General features: G+C 40.7%; 3 protein-coding genes across 4 annotated transcripts; 1 reads left to right on the forward strand and 2 right to left on the reverse strand.

Annotated features, from left to right (window-relative positions):
- Window positions 1-241: 241 nt before the first annotated feature.
- Window positions 242-10254, forward strand: cct8 (chaperonin containing TCP1, subunit 8 (theta)). Of its 2 annotated transcripts, XM_048232018.1 has the most exons (16): window positions 242-405; window positions 1091-1181; window positions 1483-1562; window positions 1707-1856; window positions 2477-2657; window positions 2924-2985; window positions 3083-3220; window positions 6476-6654; window positions 7008-7074; window positions 7459-7546; window positions 7860-7975; window positions 8181-8252; window positions 8387-8551; window positions 8801-8920; window positions 9090-9227; window positions 10000-10254. In XM_048232018.1, the coding sequence occupies exons 1-15, from the start codon at window positions 346-348 to the stop codon at window positions 9195-9197; spliced, it is 1677 nt and encodes a 558-aa protein (XP_048087975.1). In that variant the 5' UTR covers window positions 242-345; the 3' UTR covers window positions 9198-9227; window positions 10000-10254. The 2 variants fall into 2 exon arrangements, with proteins under 2 accessions (XP_048087975.1, XP_048087985.1); XM_048232028.1 differs by lacking the exon at window positions 9090-9227 and having other exon boundaries at window positions 243-405.
- A 1754-nt stretch (window positions 10255-12008) lies between these two features.
- Window positions 12009-14704, reverse strand: LOC125291264 (E3 ubiquitin-protein ligase RSL1-like). The gene is made up of 4 exons (XM_048237945.1): window positions 14321-14704; window positions 13803-13870; window positions 13232-13288; window positions 12009-12998 (listed from the first exon to the last, which is right to left on the reverse strand). Exons 1-4 carry the CDS (start codon window positions 14457-14459, stop codon window positions 12561-12563), a joined length of 702 nt encoding a protein of 233 aa, XP_048093902.1. The 5' UTR covers window positions 14460-14704; the 3' UTR covers window positions 12009-12560.
- Window positions 14705-16096: 1392 nt separating this feature from the next.
- Window positions 16097-19644, reverse strand: LOC125291265 (E3 ubiquitin-protein ligase RNF144B-like). Its single transcript, XM_048237946.1, has 3 exons — window positions 19435-19644; window positions 18786-18853; window positions 16097-16952 (listed from the first exon to the last, which is right to left on the reverse strand). The coding sequence occupies exons 1-3, from the start codon at window positions 19442-19444 to the stop codon at window positions 16548-16550; spliced, it is 483 nt and encodes a 160-aa protein (XP_048093903.1). The 5' UTR covers window positions 19445-19644; the 3' UTR covers window positions 16097-16547.
- Window positions 19645-19920: the final 276 nt, after the last annotated feature.

Genomic DNA, 19920 nt, shown 5'->3' on the forward strand with positions numbered 1-19920 from the left:
TTGGTGTAGGATGACTTCATCCTAGCCTACACACGACTAGGTTTTGGTAAATATTTCAGCCTAGGCTACTTGATCAATATAGCCTATTAGTTATTTAAAACGTGCATATCTTATTGTGTACATTGTCCAATATGTGAAAACAGCAACAGATTGGTAGTTTTCTGTACACAAGATTTAGCAAATCGATGTTTCGATATTCTGCTAGGTTGCCTAACAGGAAATCGGTATTTTGTTTGTCGATGCATGAGGTCTGTTCTCTCTTCCCTGAGCTGCATGTGCGCCTTGCGGTAAAGCTCACACAGCATCAGTAACATTTGGTGGCATAGGGGCTATTAATCTGCAAAAATGGCCCTTCACGTACCTAAGGCTCCGGGATTTGCTCAGATGTTAAAGGATGGCGCCAAGGTAAGTTAATGAATACTGATCATTTCCCTTTTTGAGGGGAAATCGCCGGTACCTAGCGTCTGTTGAGGGGGTGTTAGCCGGTTTACTGTCATGTGGAAGCCTCTAGAACGTTAGCTAGCTAGTTAGCTAACGTTAGGCCGTAAAGTACATAGGCGAGCTGTCTTTGTTGCCTTTTCATCGACATGCGATTGGCTAAACATATTTATAATGTGTTCTATTTAAATACTTTAGAACTATTTTGTATTGTCTTTTGATATTTAAATGGTCATTAATGAACTTAGTTGTCTTGAAACTGCAGGCTTATATTATCTACCTAGCAGCTAGCAAAGTAGCACTCAGTAGACAATGTTAGCTAACGTTAGCTCTACAATGACTAACAATTACCACTGGATGATAGGGTGTAGCATGTAACGTTAGTGATTTTGTACGTTTTTGCGATCATTGTTATTGTAATTGGTTTGTAATATTCTTTGGGAAATTACGCTATATTGACTTGCATCCTGACAATCCTATTTTGACAAGGGAACCTTGGTGCATTGATTGAATGGGTGTAAGGCGTTGGCCTTATGATGTGTGACCACCTAATACGTTAACGTTACTTTATGGAACTGCTCTTATGGTCGGCTATAGACCATGTTGCAGATGCGATGTGTAACGTTACGTGAATGTATTCGTGCCATTTCAGCACTATTCTGGACTTGAAGAAGCAGTATTCCGTAATATTCAAGCATGCAAAGAACTTGCACAGACCACAAGGACCGCCTATGGACCGAATGGTAAGTCCGTTGAGAACCCTGTCAACTATTGACTCATGCTTGACCTCAGCTTTCTAAGATTGTTTGCCAAAGATATGTATGTTTATGATATATTTGGCAGAAGCTTCTGTAAAGCAACTTAATAACACTACATTAGTTTAAAACAATAGCTTCAAATATAGTTGAATAGCCTTCATTAAGAATACTATAAATTGATACATGGGTTCAGAATTTGATGTTCAGATAGGTGACTGGGTTGAAAAGGTGTGGACTGGACAGAGCTTTGTCACCTTTGCTCACCTGCTTAATTTTGCTGTTTTAGGCATGAATAAAATGGTCATCAACCACCTGGAGAAACTTCTTGTTACCAACGATGCTGCGACCATTCTGAGAGAGCTTGAGGTAACCCGTTGAATGCATGTGATGGGGAGTGAACAGTACATGCAATGATACAAAACATGCACAAAACATGACATTTCTCTGCTGTAGTTGTCACTAAAGATTAATTCATTGGTTAATAAGTCTCAACTGACTTGTCCATTTCAGGTTCAGCACCCTGCAGCCAAGATGCTGGTGATGGCATCCACCATGCAGGAAGATGAGATCGGGGAGGGCACCAACTTTGTCATGGTGTTTGCCGGAGCCCTTCTCGAACATGCTGAAGAGCTGCTGAGGATGGGCCTCTCAGTGACTGAGGTACAGGTTATCCAGACGCTAGGGCTGCAATGATAAATTCAAGTAATCGATTAGTTGTTGGCTAAATTAATCGGCAACTATTTTGATTGTAGCCTCTTAAACTTAAACATTTTCAGCTTTACTCACTCCTCTATGAACGTGAACTAAATACCTTTGGTCTGTGGACAAACAAGGCAATTGAAGACCTCATCTTGGGCTTGGGAAACAAACAATGATCGACATCTTTTCACCATATTCTGGCATTTTATTGATCAAACAACTTCTCGATTAATCAAAGGCAGATGAATCGACTATGGAACTGATCTTTAGTTGCAGCCTTACCAGACACTAGTTGTGGGCCATGGGCAGGGATCCAGCTCCTCCCATTCTACAGAGATGGTTGATTAAGTGATGAAAGTGTTATGTTATGTTGGCTTTGCTATTGTTCCTGGGCTGAATTCATGTAGAAAAATGGTAGTGATGAAAACTATAATATACATTTACAGCTGATGAATAGCATATAGCTACCGGTTGTACATGTGCCAGAAGATTCTTTCCTTTCACCTTCATAAAGCTCTGCATCTAAGGTATTTTGGGTGTTCTCAAGTCTCTAAATCCAAAGAATTTCTTCTTGTGTGCAGGTCATCGAGGGCTACGAGATGGCATGCAAGAAGGCAGTGGAGATTCTACCCAACTGTGTGAGCTCCTCAGACATTAACTTGCGTGACATTGACGTGGCCACAGCCATGATTCGCACAGCTGTCATGAGCAAGCAGTATGGCAATGAAGACTTCCTGGCTAACCTCATCGCACAGGCCTGTAGTAAGTCTGCCACATTAGTTGTTTAGGGGACGGTAAAGAGGGCATCATTTAAGTTCTGAAAAAGCTATTCCTCCAGAGGAACCTGGGGTCAGTCTTCAGGGTTGCTTTTTAATTATTTCATGTCAGATGAGGTGAAGAATCCATGTACCCAACTGTTGGTTTTGTTTAAAAAAGATAAAAATACTGTCATGACATGGTGTTCTCAAGATTGCTGACTCATCCTATGAAATTGCTAGCCACTTACCCAAGTTTCATTTTACTTACAGTATCTGTCTACACCGAATCTGGCAGTTTCAATGTGGATAATGTCAGAACATGCAAAATTCTGGTAAGTGGTTGTTGGATGGACCATATAGCTTTGCACACCTGGGCCTCTGCTTCTTTTGTGTGTAACTGTGTTCATGCTTGTTGTTCTGACTATCCAGGGCAGTGGACTCCATTCCTCCTCTGTGCTTCATGGAATGGTCTTCAAGAAGGAAACGGAGGGAGACGTCACAACTGTCAAAGACGCCAAGATTGCCGCATATTCTTGTCCATTTGACTGCATGGTGACCGAGACAAAGGTAAGTGAAGTACACTAGCAAGAAAACTACTGATGTGCTTTATTTATGTCTAAGACTGAATAGTGCTGCTCGATTATGGCGAAAATATTTTTGTTTTGAAAATTGTAATCACGATTATTCATGGTTTGGGGAGGGTCCATTAGCCTTTTCTGTTATTTCCTCAACCCCAGAAAAATATCACCAATAGGCTAAAATAAGGAAACCAAGTGAAGTTAAATAACTTCAACCAAGTAACCAAGTGAAGTTAAATAACTTGGATAACTGAAATAAGTCTTATTACCTATAATAGCACATACTGCAGATGCATTATATTGTGATTATGAGTAAAGAACATGGTTGTACTACTGTAGAAGTTTCGTACCATTCAGGGCATTATTAGTGGGGTAATTTACGAGATAAAAGTTGGTACCATTACGACTGCAGAAACTCATTAGTTTCTGACAGCGCTACTCGACCAGGGTCCGACCAAGGGAAAACAGGTTCTGGGAGGGTGTTTGGCTCGGGATCATGGTGCAAAGGACCCTAGGGTGAAATTACTCCGAACCATCGCTTTAACTTTAACCATGTAACTTGAGTCCAACCAATAAGTCAGCCTATTCAACCAAAATGATCAACCACTGGAAGCTAATTGCTGATCTGTCAAGTATTGCACTTTACAATGGCTTATCTCTTTCTTTTTCTTTTTTAAATTACTATTAGATAAAGGAAAGCCAAATAGCTTCATCATTGGACTGAATTATCATAGTTGTCATTGCACAGTTTGTCCACCAGAGGTAGCACTGCAGCTTTGGCTTTGTCTGGTGATTCTCTTGTGAAATACATGGTTTGTGAGCTTGGTCTGGAGAGTCTTGAGTATGGAAATACTTATACTTTCCTGAGCCCTCGGAAAGTATAGAAGTTTGGGGTCAACAGTCTTCAAAGTCCTGGAAGTTTTGCTCATTGTAGTAAATATAAAGTTGCAGATGCACAAATAATATCGAACGTAGTAAAGCTTAAATGTAGTGTCCTTAAAGAACAGGTAATCAGTTTGGAAAAATTCTGGAAAATATATATTTTTTTTTTCTCCCGGCCATTTTATGCAGCAGTTAATGTCCTGCCTTTCACACGTCAGTAAGAGAAGTCCTGATAAGTGTCAATTTAGGTGACTTTGATGCCAGTTTAGGTGACTGCTGACAATTGCACCTTGCTTTGTGATTTCTTAAGTTACTCTCAGCTGCTGTTTGAATTTACAGTAATTCAGGTCAACTCCAGCTGGAAAATCATGTTTAAGTCGACTGTACTTAACAAATAATTCAACTCGCAGGCTTTGGCAGAGTTTTGTTTTATTTTCATGGTCTATGGTAATCTCTCTAACGTCACCAATTAAACTCTTTACCCATATCACAGGCATAGCATAACACGGCATGGCCTAGTGTCTAATCACCCTCAGGTTGTCATAACAGCATGGAATACATGCCAGCAATCAAAAAACACTTTGCCAAGGCAGTTCTATTTGTCCAAAGTACATTTTGCTGCTGTTGACTTGCACTCTAAATTGTTGTGTCATAGGGATCGACCGATATATCGGCGGGCCGATATTTGCCTTTTTTACGTGTATCGGCATCGGCTGATAAGCCGCTGCATTCGCCGATAGTTATTTCCCCGCATTATTTACATACAGGCGTCCACAGGCAGCTCTGTGTTGCTGGAGACGCTGCAATTCACGTGCAGACTGCCCCTCGCCCACGAGCAGAGTGCTGTAAGCCTGCTCTTCAAGTCAACAGTAAACTTTAAACTTTCAAAGCATCTTTTAATTGTTTGACTTAGCTGAAATATTGCCATACACTTTGAAGGTGGAAGCAAGTTTGTGGGTCCAAATGGAAAACACGAATGATAGATAGGTAGGCTACTTTTTTTTTAATGCTTAATGATCGTTTATAAAACTGCTTGCCATTGTATTTAGGGAACTGCAAATAGCTAAGTTGTAGGCTATCCATATTCATGCGGATCCATATTCATGCGGTAGCTGTTACAAACACTGGTCATATGAAAGTAGCCTAATGCCAACGTTGTTCCGTGGTATTTGTGGGAGTTTTATTCAGCGACCACCTGGCTGAGTGTTGGACACGTGTGGTGTGTGTGTGCGTCTCCCTCCCTGAATGCCTGTTATATAAAACATGCTTGCCATTGTATTTAGGGAGCTGCAAATAGCTTAGTTGTAGGCTATCCGTATGCATGCGTTAGCGGTAGCTGTTACGAACACTGGTCAATCATATGATTAAGTAATGCCGACGTTGTTCCGAGATATTTGTGGGAGTTTTATTCAGCGACCACCTGGCTGAGTTTTGGACGTGTGTGGTGTGTGCGTCTCCCTTCGAGCGGGCAGAGTTGCCATCGCAGTGATATCAGAGCTTTAATAATGAGACGTGTAGTTGAATATTAATTCGTCTTAACGTATATCATGTACCAGACATACCGTGTATGCCTTACTTGTTTAGAGCCGTTTGCTAACGTTATCATTATCAATCCAGTTCAGTGGTGGTTCGTCAGCTACCAAACAGAAGTTTGTGTGTGCGTCTGGTCTGTCCCACTCAGTGGGACACGCGCATCACAGCGATATGAGAGTGCTGCGCTACTTTTAAATCTTTGAGATACGTTTTTACACCTTTTTATGTTGATGCCGTTTAGAACAGAAACATCTGACACCACGTTATTTTCCTCTGCTGATTTATGTTCTGTGGTTGACACATCTGGCAGCTTTTTAGAAAAATATAGACATAGAAAAATTGAAATCATGCAGTCTAAAATGACACATCACGCACTTTATTTCAATAGCTACTTTTCAGGCTTATTGTTTTCTTGAATGATTTTAAATGTGTTGACAAAGGACATTTTGTGATTACTTGAATTATGTCTTATAATATGTCCGCAAGCAATGCATCATCAAGGCTGTGTTGTAAGATGTTGATGAAAGCATTTTGCACAGTTAACCATATCCAGTGCACCCATCCATAAGTTCAATAAATGTTCCTTTTCTAAATTAAGACTTATAACATTTATCATCATTTGTCTAATTATGTGTCATTTGTATGATGCAAATTGAGGGAGCAAAATAAAAGCAGTATCGGCTCAAGAAAATCGGCAGCCTGTATTGGTCATCGTCTAAGGCTGATGGAAAAAAATAGGTATTGGTATCGGCACTAAAAAATCCATATTGGTCGATCCCTAGTTGTGTATGTGACATTTGCCTGTGCTTGTCTGCTTCCTTTTGTTTAGGGCACAGTGCTGATCAAGAATGCAGGCGAGCTGATGGACTTCAGTAAGGGAGAGGAGGACATGATGGAGGCCCATGTGAAGGCCGTTGCTGACGCCGGCGTGAATGTGGTGGTGACCGGGGGCAAGGTTGCAGACATGGCACTACACTATGCCAACAAATACAACCTCATGGTGGTTAGGTGAGCGAAGAGCACATCAACCCATTGTCGTCATTTTGAGGCATGTTTAATGTTAAGATTATCAGGCAATGGCAAAGGAAGCCGTAATGTTTTCACTATGCTATGACTTACCTGTGCATGATGACCAATTAGGTTACTGTCTGTAAACGATTGAGAGTTCACTGCTTAGGGAAATGAAAATGTTGTCTAGTAGTTGTTATCTATTGATTTTACTGTGCAGTACATTTGATATATTTGTTTTTTATCAGTCTTTTATACAGAATGTGTGTTCTGGTGAGCCTTTCGGGACGGCACATTTTCGATGTGCCTTATCAGCTTAGCTCTGGTAACATTTGTCATCTCTCTCTCTGTAGGCTTAACTCTAAATGGGACCTGAGGAGGTTATGCAAAACTGTTGGAGCAGTTGCACTGCCTAGAGTGGTAAGTCTTTTTATCGCACACCTCATCATGGGGAGGTCAGAGCGGAATGGCCAATGGTCCCTTCAGATTCAAAGCGATTTGTGCTAACCTGGCCACTCTGTTCAGTGAAAACACAAAAAAAAATGCCACAGCGTGCCATGGTCAATTTTGTTGGCTGATACGGGCCATCATTGCATGTTGCTCGTATGCAGCATAAAAAAACTGTCCTTACACAGCGAAGGCCATTGGAAGTAATGGGTTGCGTAGTACAGCAGTGCTGCTGTCACGTCATATCTGAAAGCTCCGTTGCTTTGTCAATTTATGTTTACAAATTTGCTTTTTTGTCATTGTGCTCTTGATAAAGCAAGTGGGTTGTGTGAGACTCACCTGTTACTCTCTCTGCAGACGCCACCCACACCAGAGGAAATGGGCCGCTGTGACAGTGTCTACCTCTCAGAAGTGGGCGACACACAAGTGGTTGTGTTTAAACACGGTATGACCCTCACTGCCCTTCATTTGGGGCCAATGCGAATGTCCTCCATTTTGTCTCATTCATCCTCCCTGTATGAAACTAGATACAGCCCTTTCAAACGCTTTGTCTGTATATGTCAGCTTTTAGAAAATGTGCAGGACGCAGACTAAATGAACACCAAGTACTAACTCACGAAGCCTTCCTCCATTTCTCTATTTTATTGTTGAGCATAAATGAGCCTTAAGGATCCAAACCTAAAGCTACAAAAGTGGTCTGCAGCTTTTAACTTGAAATGTGCTCATTCTGATGGATGCCCCGTGACTTGCCTGTACAGAGAAGGAAGATAACGCCATCGCCTCTGTAGTGATTCGGGGCTCCACAGATAACCTGATGGATGACATTGAGAGAGCTGTTGCTGATGGAGTGAACACCTTCAAGGCTCTTGTGAGGGTGAGCTGCACCTCTTTAATTTTACATCGTGTCATTATACATTTCTCAGAATAGTTGTTAAGCATTATTTTCAGATGTACATAAAGTGATTAAATTAGGGGTTGTAGATGTGTTTCTCCTCCAAATCTCTGATGACACAGCAGCATTGTTTATCAGTGTGCGTAAGTATAGACCAATTTAAAGTGATTGATGTCCTTGATTTTAGGACCAACGCTTGGTGCCTGGTGGCGGGGCCACTGAGATTGAGCTGGCCAAACAGATCACATCTTATGGAGAGGTCAGTCACTTTAGCACTGCCATACACCACAGCCTGGGGCATCTTATCGCCTCACAGCCCAGTAACCTGTTTGTGTCAATCCAGAGGATCGATGGTAATTTAGGTTTTGTGGTCCCTGTTCTTTTGCGTTTCAGTCATGCCCGGGGTTGGAACAGTACGCTATCAAAAAGTTTGCCGAGGCCTTTGAGGTGGTGCCCAGAGCCCTGGCTGAAAATTCAGGAGTGAAGGCCAACGAGGTCATCTCTAAACTCTACGCTGCTCACCATGAGGGACAGAGTAACATGGGCGTCGACATCGAGGTGAATTCCACGATAAAAGCTGAATAGAATTTTAGCTTTTTTGCAGATGGCTTACTTGCTTGTTTTAGCCATTTCTAAATTTACTTTATGATAAATTTCTTTCTTAAGGTCCCACCTTTTGAAAATTTTTGAATATTTTACTAGCATAGATTTTAAAAAACATATTTAAACATCACACAATGCACTGGTCATTAAATAGCCATAGTTGCTAAAATGGCCTTACATTAAACAAACAAACATTTCTCTCAGGGTGAGGGGCCTGCACTGACGGATATGGTGAAGGCCGGTATCCAGGATCCCTTTGTGGTGAAACACTGGGGCATCAAATTGGCCACCAACGCCGCCATCACTGTTCTTCGGGTTGACCAGGTCAGTCTTCTGGGTTCAGTCATTTCTTATTTCCTTTTTGGTGTACATCTTACAAAAATGTTACCCGTCTTCCTCCTTTCAGTCTTGATGTCCTTCTTAGGAGACGCAGTGAATTGTGACTTGCGCTCCTCATATTTCTAAGACTTTAATGTGTGTTTGGATGTGTCAGATCATTATGGCCAAGCCAGCAGGTGGCCCCAGGGCGCCCAAGCAGAGAGGCCACTGGGACAAAGACGAATGGGATGAGGAGCCTGATCAATTTGACACGCGTCATTAATAAACAGAGCAGGAGAAAAAAACACAAAAGGTGGTTGGGTCTGCTGCTAGAAGTGTGCACCTAACCTGCGTGTGTTTGGGTGGAGTGGGGGAAAGAAGCACTCTGCATGGTTAACTAGTGTTTGGTGTTTCTCTGGCATGGTCACGTGTCTTATCTGATATTCACATGAAGAGTTAATGGATTGTTATGGTTTGAAACGTTAAAGTAGATTTATTTTAACTGCATTGTTTTGAAAAAGCTAGGCTATATCTAAATTGTGAATGTACTGATGAAATGTCAGTGTCGTGCTAACATGTATCCTTATGCCTGAGTGTGTGTAATCTTCAACTAAATTTGAGCATAGAGTTTGAACATAGCCTTTCCACTTTGGGGTGTGGACTAAAACACGGTGTGAATGCATGCTGCACGTATAGAAAAGACCGCTTTTAATTATTCCACAGGTAGCCTTCAAACAGCTTTGCCTTTCACGGACACACTGCGCTGGTTTGAGCTCTCGCACAACTCTGGAGATGTTTTCACACTGGCTAATAACTTAAACCTTAAATGTGATCAAATCAGAGAGATGGTCATTTCTTACATTTGACCTGTACTTATAGAGAATATCCATTTGTATCCATGAAAGCTGTAATTCAAATGATTTTATATATTTTTTTTTAAGCTACTTCTGAGGAGATTTCAAATGTAAACATAACAGCCAGTGTGGAGAATAACGGTGTAGTCTACAGTAAAGGAATTGCTACTGTTTTCATTAGTCTTGTATCATCTGCAAATGGACTAACACCTCTCCTTTTTCTTACAACAGATAATCATGGCAAAGCCTGCCGGAGGTCCAAAAGCCCCCCAGGGCAAGAAAGACTGGGATGATGAGGACTGAGCCCTTTTTTTAAACACCCCCACATGTGTGTCTAGCCGCCCTGCGATTTTCACTGTGTATTTAATGCCCTCAGACATGACTTTTGTTTGTTTTGTTGCTTTTTTTGTAGCAAATGCCATGCATACACATGAGATAATGGATGCCTCATTTCATTGGTCCCAATAAAAGGCACTTGAGCTGTCAGTGATGGTGTGTTTTCACAGAACTCTAATACTCCTGAGATACTCCAACTCCTCTGTTTTATTTCACCTACGGCCACCTTACACCAAACAATTTTGACAAGATTTGGGGAAGACTCCAGTTTTTTGGTGTAAGGAGGCCATAAGTTGATAAGATGAGACTAAGGTGACTAAGATGAGAAAAAAAGGTCATTGACTATTTTAACCTATAGCCTGGGAAAACCCAGATGAACCTGTTAGCGAATTTGCCTTGCTCTGCAGGTTAGTCGTGCAAGGAGGTCATAGATTTCCAGTGTTCCAAAAACCAGGCACCAATCACAATCGCTAATTCGGCATGGGGTGGGCTTTATATGACCCATAGAGCAGTGCATTCAAAATAATCAATGACTGTGCTGATGGTAACAGGGTTAAACAGAAATGGACCTGCATTGTGTTTGGAATTGAGTAAACAACTGCATTTAAACCCTTTGTTTACAAGAAACATTTGATTACTGCACTTCTGAAACGATTCGATAAGAATTTAAAGGGATGTTCCACCATTTGGGGAATTACTCATTTTCCACCTCCCCTTGAGTTAAACAATTGATTTTTACCTTTCCCCAGTTCATCCAGCCTCTCTGAGTCTGGCGATACCACTTCTAGCTCCAACCTAGATCATTGAATCGAATTAGACTATTAGCATCTCGCCTGCTAGCATCACATTTAAAAGTGACAAAGATTTCCGGTAATTTTCCTATTTAAAACTTGTCTCTTCTCAAGTTAGAAAGTGTAATAAGACTAATGGAAAATGAAACGTGGCGATTTTCTAGGCTGATTTGACATGGAACTATACTCTCATTCAGGCGTAATAATCCAGTCACTAACCAATTTGTCTGCTGCAGCTCAACCTTGTTGCTGGAAGTTAGTCTACAGGAACTATTTTCAGGTGCTGCATGACGACATTGTGCTGCTGCGGCCATGGTGTTCCTTGATTATTACGCTGGAATTAGAGGGCTCCAAGGGCATGGATAATGAGCATCATTACTGATTGCCAGTGTGTCTCGCTGAGCAAATTCAAATTGTGCTCTCGCGAAAACTGGATTTTCAGGGTAGCTTATGTGGACATTTAAACCAATATTAAAAGAATAGTTTAAATGTAAACCTGATTATCTTTAAACTAGGTTTAAATTTTGGTGCTACTGGATAAATGGATAAACCTTGATTTAATCCAGGTTAAAACTTAATCCTTGTTGGTGCAACCCACTATGTTGTCTGAGCATTGGGAAGAGTACATGGTATGTATAACTGGTCATGTAGAATAAAAAGACCAAAATCAATGTGACACTGAGCACAATCATTAAAACAAGAAATGGCCTAGCCACAGGTCTCATGTTTGCTAATGCTGTCTTGACACTTGCTGATGAAGTTAGATCACAATGTCTAAATGTGGTTGAATTCTTCCCACTTGTATATGTTCCCCAAAAGATTGGAGCCAGCATATTAAAAAGAAACTTTGCTCACACTGGCCATAACACATCATCAACTTTATTGCCAGACTCAAGGTCCATTTGGAAGACACAGACATGACATACAACATGCATTAAACAGATAAACGTGTGTTGCGTTGGCAAAGCCGCCAAACAGAAAGTAAGGTCACATTTTAATATTTATTTAGCAGACACTATTGTCCAAAGCGACTTACATATGTCAACTATATTAAAAGGTGTTACATTGTCCTCAGAGCAACTTGGGGTAAATTGCCTTGTTCAAGGGCATAACAATGGAAGCCAGGAATTGAACCCACAACTGTCAGGCTACTGCACACTAGCCCAGCTCCTTAACCACTACACTACCACCACCCAGTCTATATCATCTTAGCAAAACTTTCAATTATCAAAACCAAACTTGGTACATGGACTTGGGGTTCCATTGAGAGGATGCATCAAAAAACTAAACTTAATGTTCACAGGTCACCAATCTGGTCCGCTACTGACTAAACTTTAACCTAAGAGTCGCTGCAATCACAAAGCTGCGTTTTTGACCCGTATGCCCGATATTGAATGTTGTTGAAATCCTTGGATCAAGCCGAATTCAACGCACCCTATTCCACTGTCTGCTCCTGTTGATGCACCTGAGCAACTACACCAACACACCACACCAACACACACAGTCTAGTTCAACCAGTTTGCCTACAAACACCTACAGTACGCCAAGTGCAAATCAGTGTCAACATACTTGCTGTTGTGAGTTTAATAAGTTAATAAATGGCATGAGCGCAAAACGGTACGGTAGGGCCCCCTCTTAAGATATAGCCCAGGGCCACAGAACGGCTCAATACGGCCCTGTGAACCACTGTCGTCCAGCTGTTGGCTTAGAGCAGGTAAGTGACCAATACAAGTCTTTGTCCTTCCTGCACTCATTACTGTCACTCAAGCAGATGTAGCAAAATGTATGGCTGCAAAAGCAGGTGACATATTTGCAGCCATGGCTGTGCATGAGTAGACAGTAGCATTTGGGACAAGCACGGAACTCTGGACAGCCCTTTACTCGGCTGTTTGTGTTGGTGATCAGCCCACAGGTGAGGAGGGTTCCCACCACTGCACACCTCTTGTTGGCACAGTGGCCCAGCACCCCAGGATGACCTTGCCAGGGAGAGAGGCAGGTAGCACAGAGGTAGGACTTGGTGGGGCAGTTGGTACACTGAGCCACTGGACTGGCCTGCCAGTCTGTTCCCTGGATGATGTGCAGGACTGAGGAACAGGTGGGACACTGAGGAATAGAGAGGGAGAGTTAACCAGGAGTTTGCTTTTTTCACATCACATTTGAGATAAGTTAGTCATGTGAGTTATGCTTTTCAACTTATTGCAAGTAATGTTATTAAAATAAAATAACAACTATTGAGGAGTGATATGAAAGAAGAGGACAATTAGTGGGGGGCCTTTAATACATCTGGGCCCAGGGGCCCAAAAATTCATAATCCGCCCATGACTGGAGTCTCTTACCGTTTTGAAATCAGCATCCAGTGGTATCGTTTTTTGAAGTTTAGTCTGTTCAACGGGCTGTGTGAGATGAAGATTGACAAAATGTTTTCCTTATAAGTTGTACATGCACAATGTTTTGGACTGAAATCAACATTATCAACAATCACTACCTAAAATTAAGCCTAATAGCAACCTTTGTTACTGAAATAATACAGTACACAACAGGGCAAGCACATTGTAGCCTACATGTAGGCCTATCATAGAGTGATTTTTTAGGCAACATTTAGTTTTTTGTAGGCTATCATTATAAAAATTCTGAGTTCTGTAAAAAGAGAGGGAAAATATCTGGAAAATTGCACAAGGACTGTAGTTTTCTATTCAATAGAAAATCTGCATATCATACTTCACTGTTCCTCCAGTATGGCCTGGTGTTAGACATTTAAACCTCATGTTTACTAGCCAACTTTAGTAGGCTACTTTATTAATCTATTTTTTTTTTATTCTTTTAGTTGATCCTTAACCTGAAGAAGATAAGAGGAGGGTCTCCACAATATAGGCCTAACCCATACACATAGGCCTAATTGTGTCTTACCCTCTGTAACTTGTTTTTCACTGTGCAGGGCGTTGGAACAATCTCGTCCTCTTTTGGTCTGCTCTTACCTGTGAGTAGGGTAAAATATCAATATGCAGTGCATTTATCCCATATTGTTAACTGTATTTCTTAAACAAAATGAAAGTGAAATTAGTTTCTAAGGCAGTCGATTATGTTTTCCTAGTTATAAAATCGGAAATATTTGTTCAAATGCAATTTCATAGGCGTACATGTTTTAACCCGTATTAGTCAATAGCTGGGTTTCCATTAAGCACGTTCGCATTTTTTGTGCATAGTCATGAAAATCGGCTGAAGATATGCGCATCTACGTGCGTTGCTGTATGATCATAATGTCGTCTGCAAAACGTTTACGGAAACACGCAGGTAGGAATGGAACAAATTCAAAAGCTATAATCAAATGCAGACCATAGATTTTTTTTTTTTTTTTTTTTTTTCAATATTTTCGAAAATCTCAATGTGTAGGCCTACAGCTAGCTAACATGTCATAGCGACGTTACCTGTTCCCATATCATCCTCTAGTTTCTTTATTATTTTCTTTAGGGCAGTTGTCCTCGTTCGACTTCGAGTTTGTACCGTTTCCCTTGGTACAACCAGCTGAGATTGTTTTACTTCCTTTCTCGCATTTCTTAGAAACATGACTTGTTTCAGTCCAAGTCCGCGACACTCTGATACAAACTGTTAATTGCAATGAAAAGGCAAGGTGTTGTGCTGATGGGATGTCCCTGCCCCCTTGGAAATTCCCTATGTGTGTTGCATTAGGGAGAAGAGAAGGGGGTCAGTTGAGCATGAGCCATCCCTTGAAACAGTAAACAAATGTGATCATGTGACATGATTTTAAGAAAGAGGGAATCATTCCTTACAATCCGTGGAAAGGTACAGCACATGGCAAATGTGGAAAAAAATATATGTTTAAAAATATGATATTTTTGCTGTCCAAGTGGATTTCATTCATGTCCAGAGTTAGGGTATTTTAGAGAAAATGTGAATAGAACAACATTCAGATGCATTACACCTAAATTGGTGCCCTTATAATCTATTTAAGGGCTGAACAAAACAAAATCATGAACGTTACCCTAGGCCTAGCTTGTTGTGAGAAGCATTTTCTTTCAAAATGTGGTTGGAGGGTAAATTGAGCTAGCCAATTAGTACTTGCATTGCATTTGTTAGATTTCTAAGTTTGCCTTGATTTTGTGACCCCATTATAGGCCTATGGTTTAAGTGCTAGATCAAAAAGACTATAGGCAAAAAATTAATCTGACTTATTAAAGTTAATTAAATGGCTGAATTTAAAGGTGAAACAGGCGACACAAAATGTTATAGGGCTAAACCTGACATATTCAGTAGAATCTATTTCTCAGTTAAATGTTGGTGTTTGTTGCTGTAGAAATTAAATTATTGTTTGAAGAAAATACATATTTTACCTGAAATCTTTGTTTTGGCCCAACATATATGTTGTGCCACTAGACCTATCTTTTTTGCAGAGAGCATATCTCTTTACCCTTATAAGTCATCAAAGAGTGGTTGGTTACAGAAGTAGTAGAAGAACACTTTACATTTTTTGCTTGGTATGAAGCTTACTGTACAAAACAAAACCTCTTTGACACATTATAACGATAAAGAATGTTCAAAATGGCTCACCTTACCCTGCTCTCTCCTACTGGGAGCTTTATTTCTGTGGAATTTGTTACATTTTGATGGTGGTTAGGCTATCAGAAAGTTATCTCACTAGACCCAGAAATTATAAACAAAGATACAACTCCAGATGTAAGAGCAGTGCATCATGTACAGAATGAGAAACGCTAAAGGCTGTTGACTACTGATTTTGATTTTAACAATTGTTTTGTTTTTAACTATATCTACTAGGCTCTAGGTCATTTAGAGTTCTATCATTGTTTAACTGAATCTCATCACACATCAGACATTAGACAGAGGAAAGCTCAGCCAGAGCCTTCCTGGTTGTTGTTATTTTCCATCTTGTAACCCAGTAATGCAATAATCATGGTGATTTGAAGAAAATACCGGTAGTTTATTTTGGGGTTCTGATAGTTATTAAACAGCAACTACAACTTGATATGTTAAATGAGGCCTGTCTGTTTGGACAGTAATGTGTTTCTTGATAACAGTTTCTTTAGTGTCAGTTACATGTTGGCATATTACTTGCCGTGAATCTTTAGGCCTACTGTGAATCCTCTTAGACTGATGATTTAGTAAGCTATGTTGAAGGCTGTCACACGTCACATGACATAGGCAATAACATGACACAAGCACAAAACTCAATTACTCTTCTTTTAAAGTGCTGTGGATTTGTAAAGAATGATCACTGCCAGAAGTGATTAGAAACTAGATATTTCTAAGCCAGCTCTTGAAGATTTTCTCAGAAAGGAATTATTTCATCATTGGAAATCTGACAGCAGTTTGTGTTCTGTAGTGCTTTTCTAAAACTTTCCATTTACATGTAATTTTCAACATCATTTGAAACAAATGCCATGATATTAGTCTATATGGTCCCTGATTTATCGAATATGTTTCTTCATTTGGCATTGTATTCAGATCTGCTCGTTGGGAATATAGGCGGACTTATAAATGAATCCCCCTAAAAAGTTACTATCCATTAATTGATTAACTGAACTTGCATGTCCTATTCACCTTCAATAGCAGATTAAATTGCAAAGGATTGTGAGGCCAGTGGCTGTTCTTGAGAATGTAGTATGGAAGGCATCCTAATTACATATGGAATCGCTGTCGCGCAGCTGGTTTAGAGTGAGTATCACATTCTTCCGAGCTCAAGCAGATGTAGCAGAAATCATGGTGGCACTGCAGGCAGGTGACATTGTTGCAGCCTTTGTTGTTGTGCATGAGTAGACAGTAGCATTTGGGACAAGCACGGAACTCTGGACAGCCCTTTACTGGGCTGTTTGGGTCGGTGATCAGCCCACAGGTGAGGAGGTTTCCCACCACTGCACACCTCTTGTTGGCACAGTGGCCCAGCACCCCAGGAGAACCTTGCCAGGGAGAGAAGCAGGTAGCACAGAGGTAGGGCTTGGTGGGGCAGTTGATACACTGAGTCACTGGACTGGCCTGCCAGTCTGTTCCCTGGACAATGTGCAGGACTGAGGAACAGGTGGGACACTGAGGAATAGAGAGGGAGAGTTAACCAGGAGGAGTGCCACCTGAAGAGTGTGAGTTAACCTTGTTAAAACCAAACAAGCTTAGAAGGCTTAACAACTATTTGGGAGTGATATGAAAGAAGTTGACCTATTATTCATGTTGACAGGGGCCCTTTAAAGGGCTTTAACTTTCATTGCACTGTGTTCTTTGGAATGATATCAACACTATCAACAATCAAGAATAAGCTAATAAACTTTGTTACTGAAACTATACAGTACAAAACAGGGCAAGCACGGTGTACATGCATGATAGAGTAGCTTGTTTGAAGTTTCAATATGAGGCTTTTAAAGCCTACGTAATTTGAACATTTAGATTTTCATTATTATTGAAATTAGACCTGTTAACTCTGACTTCTGTAAAGAAATAAAAAGGGGGGAGGGGGTCGCATAACCTTCTTTTCAGCCTATAAAAAGTCTGTGCATAATTCTATAAGACGTCACTCGTCAGGACCAATGAGGGAACTGGGAGTGGTCGAAGGAAATCGTGAAGCTTCCGCGCTGTTGGAAATAACAATTGATTATAGAACCCCTGTTAACCTAATGATTCTGACCCCGCTAGATATGGAGAAGTTTCAGTCAAAGTAATATTACTATCCATAGTAGGCCGATGTAGGCCTACCCACAATGCTGTTACAAGAATGCCTTCTAGCTATTTAATTAGACGATCTTCCCAAGAATAGTGTGCAGAGGCCCTCCTCGGCCGATTAATCTGGGAGGCGCCTTCACTTGAGTAATGATCCTAGTGTGAAAGTCGGTCAGAGGCTATATAGTGCTGGCCTGGACCACTATGCTCATCTGGACAGAACACCCACCGGGCTACAGAGGGTTCAGGGTGTGCTAAGGTTAGCTGTCTAATTCCAGACTACTAATAAAATCAGTGACCCACCACAGTACAATACGATGGCCAGTTCTCCTGGTAGCATGCCTACACTTTCACTGATTTAGCCCCCACGGCCCTGGAGACTAATCCTAGCCGTTCCTCCTGGCCCATCTTAAACTTGAGGGATATCTAAAGAAACTCTAGAAAACTATGCGGGTCAAAGCATAACAATTTATTTGTCAGGTACAAGCTATTCATCCAATACAGTATAGAAGGTACATGTTAATGAATAATGTGAAAGTTACGAAAACAGGTTAAAGGAACATTTAGGAAACCATATGAAGCAATCAGAGAATGAACATACCAGCTCAGAGGATGATGGCTACACACCAGAGTGGTGCGGGAGATTCTGACTACAGAATGGCTCCTAGAATGCTCTGTGAACCTCACTTAAATAGGCTACCTAGTTTGTGGTTGGGTCAGCTGATTTGGGATCACATGGTTGGAGGTCAGCTGATTTGAGAGATACTTTGATGTGACTTGAGACCATTGTTGTAGTGAGAGTAAATTAATCAAGACATGACAATGTACACATTAATTACATTTTCTGCTTCCTAGTTAGTTTCTCCTGTGAAAAAGGCAAAGGTTAGAGATATTATCAAAAGTTGTTGTAGCAATATGTGACAATGGGCCCACCATGAGGTCATACCATCATGTGGTAGGGTAATTAATCAACAGTTCACATGATCAGGAGTTTGATCAGTATAGAAACATTAGGACTCCTTACAATTCCATTGTTCTGCCAATAAGTGTGGCATCTATTTTTATAAAGGTTATAGACATTTAAACGTCATGTTTATTAGCCCACTTTAGTACTTTATTAACCTTTTTTTGGTTTAATCTTAACCTGAATCAACGCTGAGAGGATGAAGGGTCCACATTGTAATCCATTAATACATAGGGTAAGTGTCTTACCCTCTGTAAGCTTTCTCTCACGTTGCAGGGCGTTACAACAACCTCGTCCTCATTTGGTGTGCTCTTACCTGTGAGTAAATTAAATATTATTATACGCAGTATTCTCTGCATAGTAACTCATATTGTAGTAGTAACCTAAAGTGAAAAATAAAATAAGTGAGTTAAGTTAAAAATAAAGTGAAAGTGAAATTAGTTTAGACATAGGCCTAGTCGATTATATTTCCTAGTAATACAAATCGAAAATATGAGTTTAAATGCAGTTCCATAGCTTTTTAGTCGTTCCATTCAGCTCATTCGCATATTCTGTGCTTATTCATGAAAATCGGCTCAAGAACATGAGCATCTTTGTGCGTTTCCATCCATTCTCCTAATCTAGAGAATAGTGATCAGCGGTGGGATCAGAGCGTAATGTCGTCTGGGTAACTACGGAAACACGCAGGTAGAATGTGACAAATGCGAGGAAATTGTGTCCATCAACATTAATCGTGTTCGGCTAAATTTAAATGCAAATCGAGACTTAATCCATCCTCTACTGAATAAAATTTCTAGAGGATTGGTTAGTCCAAGCTGTTTACTGTCACGATATCTCATTCGTGCGCATTAAAAAGTCGATCAAATACAAAGCCTAGTTCAGTGCGTCACAGGTTACCTGCTCCCATAACATCCAAATCTAGCTGTTTCCTTTCCCTTTTCTTTGGGGCAGTCGTTGTCCTCTTCCGACTTTGTTGAGTTTGCACTGCTTCCCTTGGTACAAGCTGACTATCCTCAGATGTTTTTTTTTCGCATTTCCTTTAGGCAAAGTTGCGTTGACTCTGCGCCCAGAGTGCCTCGCATTTTTAGTCACAAAAATGAAAATGAAAACTGGTATGCTGATGTAATGTCCCTGTCCCGTCGGGAATTAAAATTGTGTCATGTTAATGTCTGTGTATGAGTACAGTTGAGACATGTGTACAGTTGAGATGCCTTAAATATCTTGCGTGCACAGCAAGCCCAAGTTGTGTTTTTTGCTATGCACATGCGTAGTGCCCTCTTTGATCATGGGAAATTTGAAAGAAACAGGTATCTCTGATATCGCAAAGTTTTTTTTTTTTTTTTTTTCAAAGAAAAATTTTCACTTCACCATGTAGGCCTACCT

Source organism: Alosa alosa, chromosome 2 (assembly GCF_017589495.1).
Source record: "Alosa alosa isolate M-15738 ecotype Scorff River chromosome 2, AALO_Geno_1.1, whole genome shotgun sequence".
Classification (NCBI taxonomy): Eukaryota; Metazoa; Chordata; class Actinopteri; order Clupeiformes; family Clupeidae; genus Alosa; species Alosa alosa.

Coding starts and splice junctions, on each gene's coding strand:
- LOC125291264 (XM_048237945.1), bottom strand. CDS start 14,459: ATGTTTCTAAGAAATGCGAGAAAGGAAGTAAAACAATCTCAGCTGGTT. Junction 13,871..14,320: donor AGAGGATGATATGGGAACAG/GTAACGTCGCTA, acceptor CCCTACTCACAG/GTAAGAGCAGACCAAAAGAG. Junction 13,289..13,802: donor TGAAAAACAAGTTACAGAGG/GTAAGACACAAT, acceptor CATCTCACACAG/CCCGTTGAACAGACTAAACT.
- LOC125291265 (XM_048237946.1), bottom strand. Junction 16,953..18,785: donor TGAGAGAAAGCTTACAGAGG/GTAAGACACTTA, acceptor TCTATTCCTCAG/TGTCCCACCTGTTCCTCAGT.
- cct8 (XM_048232018.1), top strand. CDS start 346: ATGGCCCTTCACGTACCTAAGGCTCCGGGATTTGCTCAGATGTTAAAG. Junction 6,655..7,007: donor TACAACCTCATGGTGGTTAG/GTGAGCGAAGAG, acceptor CTCTCTCTGTAG/GCTTAACTCTAAATGGGACC. Junction 8,552..8,800: donor ACATGGGCGTCGACATCGAG/GTGAATTCCACG, acceptor CATTTCTCTCAG/GGTGAGGGGCCTGCACTGAC.